Source organism: Saimiri boliviensis, chromosome 3 (genome assembly GCF_048565385.1).
Source record: "Saimiri boliviensis isolate mSaiBol1 chromosome 3, mSaiBol1.pri, whole genome shotgun sequence".
In the NCBI taxonomy this organism is placed as follows: domain Eukaryota; kingdom Metazoa; phylum Chordata; class Mammalia; order Primates; family Cebidae; genus Saimiri; species Saimiri boliviensis.
In genome coordinates this window covers 5,983,373-6,000,188 of record NC_133451.1, presented here as the reverse complement: position 1 = coordinate 6,000,188, position 16,816 = coordinate 5,983,373, and the positions used below count along the sequence as shown (strand labels likewise).

At 37.8% G+C, this 16,816-nt stretch overlaps 1 protein-coding gene across 4 annotated transcripts in view; it reads left to right on the top strand.

The window, feature by feature from the left end:
- Positions 1-16,816, top strand: part of KIAA0232 (KIAA0232 ortholog) — a 91,381-nt gene that overhangs the window by 18,532 nt on the left and 56,033 nt on the right. For all 4 annotated transcript variants that reach the window (XM_074395862.1, XM_039468234.2, XM_074395863.1 and 1 more), the window contains exon 2: positions 14,083-14,582. In XM_074395862.1, coding sequence (XP_074251963.1) covers positions 14,352-14,582 — 231 coding nt within the window. In that variant the 5' untranslated portion in view covers positions 14,083-14,351. The remainder of the gene's footprint in view (positions 1-14,082; positions 14,583-16,816) is intronic.

Genomic DNA, 16,816 nt, shown 5'->3' with positions numbered 1-16,816 from the left:
TGGCTTAGAAGCTAGTAGGAGTTCTCAGTGTGTTTCCCAGATTCAAGGATGCCTCAAAGTACAATTAAATTTGGTAGCATTTCTAACGTTTTTAGCAACTGTGCCCAAAACTTAGAAAATGTTCGTTAAATACAGGTATTCCTGCTCTAGCTGGCCTTCCTCCACCAGCTCCTGGAGTGCTCCCTTTTGTTCTGGTCCATGAACACTAATGTGCTATATTTAGAGCCACTGACCAGTTGAGTTCATTGCCTAATAGAAGCTCTGCCATTAACATCCCATTCTCAGACCACTGTGTTTTGGTTCACTAAAAACGATTGCTTTGTAATGTGTAAAGAAACCTAAGATCATCTTAATGATGCTAAGTACATCTTTGATATATTGGCTGCGTAGGTAGTGTGCACTGAGGTAGGCAGGGCATGGTGGACTCTGCCCTCGTGACTGTTCCAGAGAATGCACTGAGAATGAAGACAACCAGTAAGTCCCTAAGGATAGTGGGAAATGGGAGAATGTGGAAGTTTCTGATACCGTATAAAAGGGAATACTAATTGATTTACTGTATAGAATAGTACAATATATACAAGTTATTTAAAGGAAAGAAAAGTAGAGGGATATAATTAATTATCTTATTTCTAAATTACATCTTCAGTTTAATTTTTTAATCCTGGGAATTCAGGATATAAAGACCTCAGGTCAAGTGATCTGTGCCTTTATATTAATAACTTGGACCTTGGGGAAAATTCTTCCTGATTAGAACGTCTCCTGTATCCCAGGCTGTGTTCCAGGGAAGCAAGAGGGGTCAGTGAGTGAATGAATGAATGAATGAATGAATGCCGTCTACTACTTTGTTTCCTTCTTGGAGGTTTCAGATGCATATTAGCATATTAAAAGTTTCAAGATGTCATGAAATAAACAAATCTGCCCTTGTTTCAGCTTTGGTATTTCCCTAATTTATGCAGAATGAAGAAGTTTATAGCAAAGGAATATATTTTTATATCACCCAGAATATATTTTGTAGAAACTGTTTAGCAGGTTATCCTTTAAATGATGATACTGTTTATTTAAATATATTCCTAGGGTCAGAAGAATTACTATAGTTATCTTAAGAACCATATCTAGGACTAGGCCTATAGAGTGGTTCACACCTGTAATCCCAGCACTTTGGAAGAGGCGGGTGGATCATGAGGTCAAGAGATGGTGACCATCCTGGCTAACATGGGGAAACCCTATCTCTACTAAAAATCAAAAATGAGCTGGGCCTGGTGTTGTGTGCCTGTAGTCCCAGCTACTTGGGAGGCTGAAGCAGAATTGCTTGAACCCAGGAGGTGGAGGTTGTAGTGAGCCGAGATCGCACCACTGCACTCCAGCCTGGCAGCAGAGTGAGACTCTGTCTCAAAAACAAAACAAAAAGAACCGTATCTAAAGGCTTGATTTAATGTTGGAAGCATATAATTAATGGATGAGAAATGAACACATACACTACTTTGATCCTATTCTGAGTTCTCTAGTATATACCTTTTTGTATAATCAAACACAAAATTTTATTTGGACTCTTTAAAACTTTTAAGCATTGGGATAGGAATCAGATAATCCATATAAAATTTTCATATAGAATTAGATATATAGAATTTCATATAGTATTTAAAGATATAAGCCCATTATTGAAGTATTGCTTATTACCTAAGTCCATTTTGGAGAACTGTAATTTTTATTACTTGGCTGTGGCTTTTCTAGTAATTTTAAAAAAGTTAACTCACTGTCTTACAAATGAATTACAGAATTTCATGTTACCTTTCCCCCACTCATTGAAACTCAGACTATAGATCACTTTGTGGTTTTGAGTTGAGTAGTTGAAAGCTGTAGAGTTTATATGCCTGAACATTTTTAAGGAGCAACAGTATCACTTTGAAAAATTGTTTTGGTATACTATGATCTAGTATTTTATATGATAAAATGTTTCAGTGTTGACTTAAGTGCGTTTTATCATGTTGGAGCTTTTTGCATTTTCAAAAAAGTGTAAAAATTAATTTTTTTCCAAGTAAACTTAAGGTTTTGAAATTTGCATTTCTTAATGTGTAGATGTTTCAGTTTCTCCGAATTGAAATTTTTAAATTTCAAAAATTTAGTTGTTTCATCCCTTTTCCAACAATTTTTCTAAAACCATTTAGAATTTCATAATTATTTTGTTTTATCTTGTTTTTGTATTTTGTTTGGTAGCTATTTTGTTATCTTTTGCAAGGAAGGAGGAATATTTGTTTCAGTTGTAAATGTATACATTTCCCCCTTCCCTTTGGGCCCACATGTTTTATGCTTCCTGTCTTGTAAACTATCTGAGGTGAGCTTTACCCTTGCTAGATAAAAAGGCATTTTGAAGTCAAATTATATCCCTGTTTGCCAGTGATATGCTCTTATATCTAGAAAAACCTAAAGACACCACCAAAAAACCTTCTAGATTAAATAAATAAATTTAATAAAGTTGCAGGATACAAAATCAGCGTACAAAAATCAGTAATATTTCTATATACCAATAAAGATCTAGCTGAGAAAGAAGTCAAGCAGACAGTCCCATTTATAATAGCTGTAAAAAAAAAAAAAAATAAGGTACCTAGGAATACATTTAACCAAGGAGTTGAAAATCTCTACAAGGAAGACTACAAAACACTGATGAAAGAAACTGTAGATGGCAAATTAGTGGAAAAACATCCTATGGTCATGGATTGGAAGAATTAATATTAAAGTGACCATACTACCCAAAGCAATCTGCAGATTCAATGTAACCCCTATCAAAATACCAATGTCATGTTTTACGGAATTTAAAAAAATCCTAAAATTTATATGAAATCAAACAAGAGCTCTAATAGCCAAAGCAATCCTGAGCAAAAAGAACAAAGTTGGGGGTACCACATTACCTGACTTCAAATTATATTACAAGGCTATAATAACCAAAACAGCATTGTACAGGTGTAAAAATGGATGTATAGACCAATGGAACAGGATAAGAACCCAGAAATTAAGCCACATATTTACAGTAAACTGATCTTTGATAAAGCCAGTAACAGTATACACTAGAGAAGGGACACTCTTAAATAAATGGTGCTGGAAAAATTGGATTGCCCTATGCATGAGAATGAAGTTGGACCCCAGTCTTTTACCATATACAAAAAATCAGCTCAAGATGGATTAAAGACCTAAACGTTAGACCCAGAACTATAAATATGCTAGAAGAAAACCTAGGGAAAACTCTTGTGGACATTGATATAGGCAAAGAGTCTGTGACTAAGACCTCAAAAACGCAGACAACTAAAACAGAAATAGACAAGTGGGACTTAATGAAACTGAAAAGATTCTGTGGAGCCAAAGAAGTAATCGGCAGATTGAAGAGGCAGCCTGTAGAATGAGAGAAAATATTTGCAAGCTATTTATCTGATAGGGAATTAATATCCAGAATATACAAGAAATTCAAGCACTTTAACAACAAAAACAACAAGTTCCCATTAAAAAGTGGTCAAAGGACATGTCTCCTTTTTTAAAAGGAAGACATACACATGGCCTACCCCATATATGAAGAAAAGCTCAGTGTCGCCAATCATCAGAGAAATGCAAACCAAAACCAGAATGAGATATCATCTTACCGCAGTCAGAATGGCTGTATTAAAAAGACCAGAACGACAACAACAACAAAATCGGTATTTGCACAGATGCAGAGAAAAGGGAACTCTTAAACATTTTTGGTGGGAATGTAAATTAGTATGGCTTCTATGGAAAAGAGTATGGAGATTTCTCAAAGAACTAACAATAGAATGACCATTCAATTCATCAATCCCACTATCTACTTTGGGTAGATACTCAAAGGAAAAGGACATGTCAGAAGGATACCTGTACTCATATGTGTATTGCAGCACTGTTCGCAATAGCAAAGATATAGAATCAACCTAAGTGTCCATCAGTGAATAAATGGGTAAAGAAAATGCAGTATATACGCTCAATAGAATGCTATTCAGACATTAAAAAAAAAAAAAAAAAAGTAAAATCATGTCTTTTGCAGCAACGCTGCTGGAACTAGAAGTCATTATCTTAAGTGATAAGGCACAAGCCAGACATAGAGAGCCAGATATTGCATAAATCCTGACTTGCTCTGCAGTCTATGCAGGTAACAAGATTGCACATGTACCCTGTAAATTTTTCTTTTTCTTTCTGAGACGGGGTCTTGCTCTGTCTACCCAGGCTGGAGTGCTTTGGCATGATCTCAACTCACTGCAACCTCTGCCTCTTGGGCTCTATTGATTCTCCTCCCTCAGCCTCCCAAGTAGTTGGGACTACAGGTGCGAGCTAATTTTTTATTTTTTGGTAGAGATGGGGTTTCACCATTTTCCCAGGCTGGTCTTGAACTCCTGAGTTCAAGCAGTCTGCCTGTCTCAGCCACCCACAGTGCTGTGATGATAGGAGTGAAGCACCATACCTGGCCTATTTCGTTTTTCTTTTTCTTTTTTTAGATATAAACCTTTGTGTTAGGCTACTGCAATTTGGGAGTTGTTTCTGCAGCATACCCTGTTTTAACTAACCTTTTCTTTCACTTTGTTCTTGACCCCTTGTCCTAATTATTCTCAGTTCTCTCTTTGTTTTGTCAATAAGCTTTAGTTTTCTTGTTATTCCACACAGTCTGACTTTGTCATTGAACCTTCCACAATTATATTGAAATAAATTTGAGACCTGTCAAACATAAAGTAGATGTTTTCCAGTTCTCTCAAACAGTTCCTTCTGGGTAGATTGGGTTTTTTCAACGTAGCTATGATTAGTAGCCTGTATTATGGATAGTGCCTTGGACAATCTACTGGAACATGGGTAGGGGCATATGAACTCTATTGAAAGAGTTAATGAGTCCTTGTTAAGCTCAACACAGTCATTTGTTAGAGAGGAGAGAGTCAAAACCAGTGGTGTCTAGTAGAACTGTGACTATGGAAATGTCCTGTATTTGCACACTAGCTACTAGTGGTTATTGAGCATTTGAACTGTAGCTAGTGTGACTAAGGAATTGACTTTTAGTTTAAAATATCCCCATGTGACTAGTGGCTACTATATTGGACAGTGCAGTAAAGGTCTTAGAACACCGTGGGGATGATATAATGCTAGGTGGAAAAAAATACTAAAATATATGTATGGTATTATTTAATATGTAGAGATAATAATAAATTTGCCAGGCGTGGTGGCTCACATCTGTAATCTTAGCACTTTGGGAGGCTGCGGCAGGTGCATCACCTGAGGTCGGGAGTTCAAGACCAACCTGACTAACATGGAGAAACCCTGTATCTACTAAAAATACAAAATTAGCCGGCGTGATGGCACATGCCTCTAATCCCAGCTACTTGGGAGGTTGAGGCAGGAGAATTGCTTGAACCTGGGAGGTGGAGGTTGTGGTGAGCCAAGATCATGCCATTGCACTACAGCCTGGAGTGCAATGGCGCGAATCTCTGTCTCAAATAATGATAAAGTCCTATGCAAAGGAAAAAGCACTAGTAATAAGCACACCAAAATACAGTGAATATTAGATGGTGAAATTATGTATGAGTGTGTAATTCTATTTTTATATTTTAAAAATACTTTAAAATTTTGATAGTGAAGGTATATACAATAAACAAAAGAAGGAAAGAAGTGCTGTGGTGCTAATAACGACCATTTCAGCAAGGGAATATATCAGTTGAATAGCGCTGCCTGGATTTTTCTCCACAAAGGCCACATTTTACATTTTGCCCAGAGAAGCCCAATTTGTGACTGTTTACTGTCTGGTGTTCTTTTTGATGAGTTGTGCTGTAACAAAAGTAATTTGAGAGAACAGTCCACAAATAGTGTTTATGCAGCCATGTCAGAAAGAATATGCTTTTTGAAATAATTTTCACATGTTGTAATCACAGCTAAAATTATTTACAGCGTATTACAGAAAAGGGAAATAACAATATTTAAATTAACTTGGCCACATGTCTGCTGTACTGGAACACTAAAGAAACTGAACTATAGATAGTATGTCTCTTATAGCTTATAAGAAATGCTGTTAATATACTCTAAATAACTATTTAGGAACACTAATAGGAGTTGTAATTTGAATTATTTTAGTAATATGTGTAATGAAGAGTATAAAGAGATGGTACCATGTTCCTCACAACACTGTTACATAGGGATGAGATTTTGGGAAGATTTGTGAACTTCTTCAACTCCTCACTGCTCCTAAAAACCCTTCATTATTAAATCACTCATGTGAAGTGTGGCATTATGTTGCGTCTACTTGTTGGGAGACTATTATATAGTAATTTAAGTGCTTAGATCTGTTGGTTTTTTTCCCCCTTAATGGACAAACCATTTGGGGTTTATTATATCACTCTGAATACAGGTAGACTAGATTAAAAAATGCTTTCATTTCAAAAATTTGGTTTAGTCCCTGGGCTGGTTATAAACTCCCTTACCTAGGCCTCTGACTCCTGGAGACCCAGAGTGGCATGTATATAAACTTAGTACAGGGTTTCCTGGGGGCTGCCGTAGGAGTGAGCCTGGCTTAACAGCTGTTCTTGCATCACTCCACCATGCTGTCACTGCTGTGCAGAACAAAGCAATGTTAATATTGACCCCAAAGCCTGCATAGACTCGTTCTAGCCATTGGACGATAATTTTCTTTGGACCAGGGCTATTTTTAATCCTAAGGTCCTTAAAATGGCTTACAGTTGTATACTAGGCATTAAACTGCAAGAATATGTATGTTCTGAGCTCTCTCTCTGGACTGTTTGGGGATCATGTAGTTTAAATGTATGGAGACTGCTCTGCAGATGTCTGTGTTCTAAAACAAGCAAAAAACTGGACAGCAAAGAGAGGTCATTGTATTTCCATATTCCTCCTCCTTTGCACTTAACCACCTTGGGTTCTTTGCACTATTGCCAGGCTGGAGTGCAGTGGTGCAATTTCATATCACTGCAACCTCAGCCTCCTAAGTAGCTGGGACTACAGATGCGTGCCACCATGCCCAGCTAATTCTTGTATTTTTAGTAGAGGGGGGCTTTACCATGTTGGCCAGAGTGGTCTCGATCTCTTGACCTGGTGATTTGTCCACCTCAGCCTTCCAAATTGCTGGGATTACAGACGTGAGCCACTGCACTCAGCCCTATCCTTTTACTTTTAACCTGTTTGTGTCTTAAAAATATAAAGTGGAAGTGGATTTTATACACACATAATGTTCAGACCAAGAACCAAATCAAGAATACACTCCCTGGACTGACACTAACTCAGCGGTTTCTTCAGTGAACATTCCCATTTGTAACACACACACACACACACACACACACACACACACACACACACACCCCGCCCCAGGAATACATCTAACCAAGGAAAGATCTCTGCAAGAAGAACTATAAAATCATAGATAACAGGGCTGGGCACTGTGGCTCATGCCTGTAATCCCAGCACTTTGGGAGGCCGAGGTGGGCAGATCACCTGAGATCAGGAGTTCGAGACCAGCCTGACCAACATGGAAAAACCCCATCTCTACTAAAAATAGAAAATTATCCAGGCTTGGTGGCACATGCCTGTAATCCCAGCTACTTGGGAGGCTGAGGCAGGAGAATCGCTTGAACCTGGGAGGCAGAGGTTGCAGTGAGCCAAGATCACGCCACTGCAGTCCAGCCTGGGCAACAGGGGCAAAACTCTGTCTCAAAAAAAAAAAAAAAAATTGTAGATAACACAAACAAATGATAAAATATTTCATGCTCATGGATTGAAAGAATTGATATAATTACAATGGCCATATAGCCCAAAGCAGTCTACAGATTCAACACTATTCCTATCAAACTACTAATGTCATTTTTCACAGAATTGGGGGAAAAAAACCTATTCTAAAATTCATATGGAACCAAAGAAAGCCTCAATAGCCAAAGCAATCCTAAGCAAAAAAAAATAAATAAAAAAAAAAAAAAAAAAAAAAAAAACACACCAAAACCAGAGGTTTCATGTTACCTGACTTCAAACTATACATAAGGCTTCAGTAATGAAAACAGCATGGTACTGGTACAAAAATAGGTACATAGACCAAGGAACAGAATAGAGAACCAGAAATAAAGGCCTACCTACACCTGTAGCCATTGAATCTTTAACCAAGTTGACAACAATAAGCAACGGGGAAAGGACTTCCTATTCCATAAATGGTGCTGGAATAGCTGACTAGCCATATACAAAAGAATGAAAATAGACCTCTGCCTTTCAGCATGTATAAAAATTGACCCAAGATGGATAGTAGATGTTTAAATGTAAGACCTCAAACTATAAAAACCCTTGGAAAAAACCTTGGAAACACCATTCTGGACATGGGCCTTGGGAAAGAATTTGTGACTACGTCCTCGAAAGCAATTGCAACAAAAACATTGACAGTTGATATCTAATTAAACTGAAGCACTTTTGTATAGCAAAGAAATTACCAACAGAGTAAACAGTGTACGGTATTAATAGATATGCCATTTCATATACAGACTACCTACAAATAGGATAAAATATTTGCAAGCTATGCCTCTGACATAGCTCTAATATCCAAAATCTATAGGAAACTTAATACAAGAAAAAAACAACCCCACTAAAAAGTGGGCAAAAGACATCAACAGACACTTCTCAAAAGATGACATACAGAAGCCAACAAACATACGAAAAAAAATGTTGCATATCACTGATTTTCAGAGAAATGGAAATCAAGACCATAATGAGTTACCATCTCACATCAGTCAGAATGGCTGTTATTAGATGTTAAATAGCAGATGCTGGTGAGGAAGCAGAGAAAAGGGAAGCCGATGTACTGTTGGTGGGAATGTAAATTAGTTCAGCCACTGTGGAAAGCAGTTTGGAGATTTCTCAAAGAACTTCAAACAGAACTACCATTTTGACCCAGCAATCCCATTATTGGGTACATCTCAAAAATAAAAGAACTGTTTTACCAAAAAGACACATATACTCATATGTACATCATGGCACTATTCACACTAACAAAAATATGGAATCAACCTAGGTGTTCATCAACAGTGGATTGCATAAATAAAATGTGGTACATATATGCCATGGAATACTATGCAGCCATAAAAAAAGGAATGAAATCATATCCTTTGCAGTAACATGGATGCAGCTGGAGGATAATATCCTAAGTCAGGCGTTCTCAAACTATGGCCCATGGGCCGCATGCGGCCCCCTGAGGCCATTTATCCGGCCCCCCGCCGTACTTCAGGAAGGGGCACCTCTTTCATTGGTTGTCAGTGAGAGGAGCACAGTATGTGGCAGCCCTCTAGCGGTCTGAGGGACAGTGAACTGGCCCCCTGTGTAAAAAGTTTGGGGACACCTGTCCCAAGTGAACTAATGTAGGAACAGAAAATCAAATACTGAATGTTCTCACTTACAAGTGGGAATTAAACATCAGTTACTCATGGATGTAAAGATGATAACAGTAGACACTGAAGACTGCTATACTGATGAGGGAGGGAGGTGGTAGGTGTTGAAAAACTAACTGTTGGGTATTGTACTCAGTACCTGGGCAGTGGAATAATTCATACGGCAAACCTCAGCATCATGCAACATACCCAGGTAACAAACTTGCACATGTACTCCCTGAATCTTAAGTCAAAGTTAAAAAGAAAAAAAAGCCGTATCTTACTCGGGTAGAGCAGGTAGAGAAATTTGGGGAAAAGCTTGCACATTTAGGCTACATCTACGAGCTTGACATTTAGGAAAATAAATTTGAATTCTGTGGGAAAAGTTAGGTGGAAGGTTTTTTACTAGGCAGAATATAATTAGATCTTGATGTTTTAAAATTCAGTCTATCTCTGCCTTTTAATTGATGTGCTTAGGTCATTTATATTCATTATTATTGACAGCTGTGTTATCAGAGTTTGTCTTCAAGTGATAGTAGATACACCATTTCATACAAGAACCTTATAATAGTATTCTTAACATTTCTCCACTCCTGGCCTTTATACTACTGTTGGTTTACGTTTTACTTATATTTATGTTATTAAATACAAGCTCCATAATGTTTTATATTATTTTTGTTTGAACAGCCAATTATCTTTTAAAGATATTTAAATAATAAGACAGATGTTGTTATTTTTGCTGCTCTTTGTTCCCTTGAATCCATATTTTGTTCTTAGTCTGTTTTCTGTTGCTATAACAGAAATGTCACAGATTATGTATTTATAAAGAATAGAAGTTTATTGGGCTCACAGTTCTGAAGGCTGGGAAGTCCAAAAGCATGGCACTGGCATCTAGTGAGGGTCATGCCGTGGCAGGATGCATCACATGATGAGCAGGGTAAGAGTAGGTGAGAATGCTTGAGACAGAGAGAAAGGGGGCTAACTTATGCTTTTATCAGGAGCCCACCACTGTGATATGAGGTTGGATCCCTTGTAACCTAATCACCTCTTAAAGGTCTTACCTCTTAATACCATCACAATTGCAGTTAAATTCCAACATGAGACTTGGAGGGATATTTAAATGATAGCATTTGCTGGTGATAAATACCTTCAGTTTTTGCATATCAGAAAAAGTATTTGTTTCACTTTCATTTTTGAAAGTCTTAAAAAAAATTTTTTGCTTTTTATTTTTATTTTTTATTTCCATAGGTTTTGAGGGGAGCAGGTTGTGTTTGGTTACATGAATATGTTCCTTAGTGGTGATTTCTGAGATTTTGGTGCACCCATCACCTCAGCAGTGTATAGTCTACCCAGTTCGTAGGGTTTTATCCCTTACCCCCTCTCCCACCCTTTCCTCCGAGTCCCTGAAGTCCACTGGTATCATTCTTATGCCTTTGGATCCTCATAGCTTAGCTCCCACTTCGGAGTGAAAACATACAAAGCTTGGTTATATTACTTCACTTAGAATAATGGTCTCTGGTTCTTTGCAGGTCACTGCAAATGCCATTATATTGTTCCTTTTTGTGGATGAGTAGTAGTCCATGGTGTATATATACATATCCCACAATTTTTTTATCCCCTCATTGATTGATGGGCATTGGGCTTGTTCCATATTTTTGCAGTAGCAAATTGTGCTGCTATAAATATGCATGTGCAGGTATCTTTTTGAAAGACATTTTTAATGAGTGTAGAATTCTAAGTTAACAGTTTTTTTCTTTTAGTACTTTAAAGTTTTTGCTTCATTATCTGCTCACTTGCATTGTTTCCAACAAGAAATCCGATGTCATACTTATCTTTCGTTTGTTATATTTAGTGTTTCTTTTTTCTCGAGTGCTTTAAAATTTTTCTGTTGATCACAAGTTTGAGTATCTTTATTGTAGTGTTCTAGGAGTCATTTTCTTCGTATTTCTTATACTTGGAGTTCATTAAGCTTCTTGGTTCTGTAGGTTTTAGTTTGATCAATTTTGGAATTTTTTCAGCTGTCATTGCTTCACTTTTTTCTTTCTCCTTTCAGTCATCGATTACATGTATATTAAGTTTCTTAAAGTTGTCACAGCTCACTGGTGTGCCATTTGATTTTTAGCAGTTCTTCTATTTCATTTATATAGTTTATTTTGTAGTTTAAATTTTAGTAATTTTTTCTTCCAAAATGTTTGATTTGCCATCAATTTCATGCTGTGTATTGTTTTATCTCAAACATTATAGTTTTCATCTCTAGATATTATCTAGAGATGATAGGTTTTATCTTTCATATTCTACTTAGCTTTTCAAACAGATGGAATATTATTGTAGTAACTGTTCAACTCGTAACTTCAGTGTCAACTCTGGGTCTATTTCAGTTAATTTATTTTTCTTCAGGTTTCTACTACCTTTCTGTTTTGCTTCTTTTCATGCCTGCTAATTTTGGAATCAATGTCAGACATTGTAAATTTTACCTTCTCAGGTGTTCCTATAAATACCCTTGAGTGTCCAGGGCGCGGTGGCTCATGCCTTTAATCCCAGCACTTTGGGAGGCTGAGGCAGGCAGATCACAAGGTCAGGAGTTTGAGATCAGCCTGGCCAACATAGTGAAACCCCATCCTTACTAAAAATAACAGAAATTAGCTGGGTGTGCTGGCACACGCTGGTAGTCTCAGCTGCTTGGGAGGCTGAGGTGGGAGAATCACTTGAACCTAGGAGGTGGAGGTTGCAGTGAGCCGAGACCATGCCATTGCACTGCAGCCTGGGTGACACGGTGAGACTCTTTCTCTAAGTAAATAAATAAATATCCTTGAGCTTTGTTCTGGGACCACAGGGAAATTAGTTTGAAACAATTTGGTCTTTTGGGGTCTTGATTTTAAGTTTTCTTAGGCAGGACCAGAGCAGTGTTTAGTGTAGAGCCATTTATCCCTCCACTTAACTAAGACAAGACCTTTCTGACTACCCAGTGTCCTCTGAATTGTGAGGTTTTCCAGCCTGGCTGGTGGGAAACAGGCACATTTTCTAGCCCTGTTGAGCATCAGATGCTGTTTGCTCCTATTATTTTGGATGATCCTTTCCTGTATCTTGGCTAGTTCCTCGCATGCACCAGTTTCTACTCTGCTAAATGCTTGAGGGCAACCTTTTGCAATCTCTGGTGTTTTTTTTTTTTTCTATGCAGCCCTCTCATATTTTTTTCTTGTGAATTCAGGCTGCCTTAGATTCTCTCACTTGGTTCCTTTAACCATTGCTTCAAGTCTTCGCACCATCTTGGTTCATCTTCACTGAATGATAACCAACTTGTCAATTGCTTCATGTGACATCTCCAGAATTGAGTGTAGTATTTAATCGACAATCTCTGGCATCCTGAGATCCAAATGTTAAATGACTTATGGAAGATGTTTTGAAAGTCAGCTGGAAAAGTTCAGCTGGTGAAAGTTAAAGAAAATCTTTGCTTTAATTTATCTAGTTTTCATAATTCAGAAAAGATAGTATAGTAGAGAGGATTTTTTTAAAGTACCAAAATATGTATTAGTGACCCATTGATTTAGTAACTTAGTCCTGTGGTGAACTTAAAACTGTTTTCTTTATATTTAATGTGTGTAAAATTTACTACATAGTGATAGATAAAATGCAAGAAACTCAGTCTTAAATCTTTGGATAATAGCATTTGTTGTTCTGACTTGATGCTTTTACTAACATTTATTAACAATACTTTGAAAGTAATTTTTGGTAGCCCTCTTATTGTCTGTTAAAATTCATGTAACAGTTTTCATTTTCTAGTGGTTTGTAAATTAGCCAGAACTCTAATATAAAGAATACTGTGATTTAATAAAGCCATTGTTAGATTACTTTCACATATTGAAAGTATGTTAATTGAGGGAGGAAAGCTGTTAAGCTAAAAGTGTGTCATCTATCGTAAAAACTAAGAAATTCAGCCCACATATATATAAGAAGAAAAGTTTTGACAGATATAACAATATAGCCTGGTATAGCCTGGCTGTAAAACAAATTGGTGCTCCACCTTAATTTGTATGAAATCAGAGATGACCTATCCTAAAGTCTGGAGCCTTACAAAGTAATTGATTACTTGTATAAAACTTAAAGAACTGTTTTTTTACCCCAGTATTTCAAAGAAATTACTCTTTTTCTACTTATTTCTGTTATACTTAGATACGAGCTAGTGATTTGCTAGTTGATAAGTTCTTTCAGCATTACAGAAACAAAGTTTTTAGTCCAATCTCGAGATAACAGAAAAAAAATGGGTAAAACTGAGCAGAAGCAGAGCATCAGCTTTTCATTTATTTTAAATGATACTAAGCTTTTAAAAGTTCACAGTGTTGTTTTAAGTTTTTAAAAAATTAATTATAGAGACAAGGTCTCAATATGTTGCCCACACTGGAGTGCAGGGTTATTCACAGGCATAATCATGGTGCAGGACAGCCTGGATCTCCTGTGTTCAAGCTTTCTTCCTGTTTCAACCTTCTGAGTTGCCTGGTATACAGGGAGGTACCACAGTGCCTGGCTTCATTTTAGAAGTATAAAATGTCAAAGATTATAGGGGGAAAAAAATTTATGTTCTAAGATACCAAAAATATTTTAATAAACAAGGACAGTTCATTGATTTTTTTTTCCCTCAAATGGTCAACAATTTATTGTTATCTATATATAATGCATACTTCTTTCTCCTCTCTCATTTTTGTAGGTTCTGCCGGAGACTTCCATTTGGCCTCAATGTGAAATTAAAGTAGAAAATCCCATCTACATGTCTGTTGCTATCAGGATGTTGATTGATTGGTCATGCCTGAAGAGGGAAAGTCTGTTTTAGGTGGCTGACTACCAGCAAAAATAAATGCTTCTCCTACATGTCAAGCATCTCTCCTTTTTACTGGAGTGAAAATCCCCTCCAGATACCAACAGAATATCAACTGCAGAAAATGCTTCACATTTTAAGGATGTCGGCAACCTAAATTCATGTACCCTATCTGTACAGTTGTTGTGGATGGTTTGTCATCTGAAAGCTCCTCAAGTTCTTATCCAGGCCCTGTGTCTGTTTCTGAAATGTCTCTGCTTCATGCTTTGGGTCCAGTGCAGACCTGGCTGGGACAAGAGCTCGAGAAATGTGGCATTGATGCCATGATTTACACTCGGTATGTCCTCAGTCTTCTGCTGCATGACAGCTATGACTACGACCTACAGGAACAGGTATTTACAGATTTTCAGTGTTTTGTGAAAACCGATGATACCTGTATACATTCCTCTTAAACGAGCGCTTTCATACTTTAAAACTGGGCTATTCATGTGTTGTGTGCAAACTTTTCACCTGTCAGTGACAAGATGGTAAGATTGCCTTGGAATGTAAATCAGCCTGCATCACTAAGCACCCTGTTTAGTGCAGTTATTTTTTTCATAATTAGACTTTCTCAGTGTTGATGACATTTTGGCCTAGACTCCAGATCTTGTCATGGGATGGTAATAGTTTGATGACCTGCTACTTTTGAGTAGCAGTGCTCTACAGTGTTGATTTCTACCATTTAGAGAACTCACACATTATCAGTAGCTATTTAAACATTGTGTCTATTGTATTTATCATTTCAAATTTAATATTTTATCTGTGAGAATGATGCTTAACTGCTTTGTTAGTCAGTGTGTATGACAAACCAGTAGACTTAAAGTTCAGTAAGACGTACAATTTTGCCATAAGTCACTGTGTGTCACCTTGTAAGTCAGTCATTACACATTTTATTTGACTTTGCTGCTGAGTTTATAGTGAGAAATTTTCCTGGGCGTGGTGGTTCACACCTGTAATCTCAACACTATCGGAGGCTGAGGCAAGAAGCTCTCTTTAAGCCAGGAGTTTGAGACTAGCCTTGGCAACATAGAACCCAGTCTTTACAAAAAGTACCAAAAAATTAGCCAGGTGTGGCATGTGCCTATAGTCCCTAGCTACTCAGGAGGCTGAGGTGGGAGCATCGCTTGAGCTCAGGAAGTCAAGGCTTCAGTGAGCCATGATTGCACCACCGCCCTCCAGCCTTGGCAACAGAGCAAGACCCTGTCTCTCTCTCTCACATGCACACACATGCATACGTGAGAGAGAGAGAGAGAGACACACACACACACACACACACACACACACACACACACACGCAGAGAGAGAGAGAGAGAGAGAGACTAACCAAATATAGGTTCTTGAAAAAAAAATCTTAACCTCAGTCTCATTCTTAAGAGGAGCTACTGAAAGTGAGGCCTGTCTGAGGGAAGCGCAGTCATCAGTAGTGAATAAATGGACTCTGGGTGACTTCTGTGTGCAAATTTCACATAAAACCTTTTGGTTTTTATAGACAGTAAAGAGAAGGAGGTGTTTTGTGGGCAGTTTTTGTTGCTGTTTTAAACCATTGTTGCTCACACTGAAAGCAGGAACAGTTTCATTGACAGAAGAAATTTGTTTTGCCCCTCCAAACCACACACAAAAAACTCAAAGTCCTAGAAATAATACATACAGAGGATTTCACCAGGATGATTACTTTTTGTTTGTTTGTTTGTTTGTTTGTTTTGAGATAGGGTCATTCTGTCACCCAGGCTGGAGTACAGTGATGTGATCATAGCTGACTGACAGCCTTGAACCCCTGGGTTCAAGCAGTCCTCCCATCTCAGCCTCCCAAAGTGCTGGCATTACAGATGGGAGCTACTCTTTGCAGCCAGCTTAAAGTTTTTTATACCTCAGTTACACAGAGCATGTTTGATGAGAGGGGTTTCTCATGTCTAGATGGACACGGCTGCATTTTTCTTGCTTTCAGGTTGCTTGCTGCCTTCCTTGGCTGGCATTAGGTCAGGTAAGGTTTTGAACAGATTGACTTATACCCTAATAATCAGCAAATGTATAATTTCCTGACCAAAGCTCTGTCATTTGCCATCATCTTTCTGGTAAATGTCAAATATACTCCTTTACAGGCAAGTAAGATGTTAACTCTACAAACATAGAAGCGCTTTCACTTCCAGAAATGAGGAAAATATTTCTTAGCATTCAAAAATTACGTACTTCATTGTAAGCATGTACTCATAGGAAACTTTTTTTTTTTTTTTTGGTGACAGGGTCTTGCTTTGTTGCCCAGGCTAGCGTACAGTGGCATGATTATAATTCACTGCAGTCTTGATCTCCTGGGCTCAAGCAGTCTTCCTGCCTCTGTCTCCTGGCACCCAGCTAATTAAAGAATATATATACCTGTCTCTCTCTGTTGACTATGCTGGAATGAATAGTTTTTAGTAGGACTTTAACTTCCCATTTCTTTTCTCTTTATTTTTTTGAGAACAGGGTCTCGCTATTGCCCAGGCAGGTCTCGAACTCCTGGCTTCAAGGTATCCTCCCGCCTCTGTCTCCCTAAGAGCTAGGATTACAGGCATGAGCCACAGCGCCCGGCTTAACCTCCCATTTCTTAAAG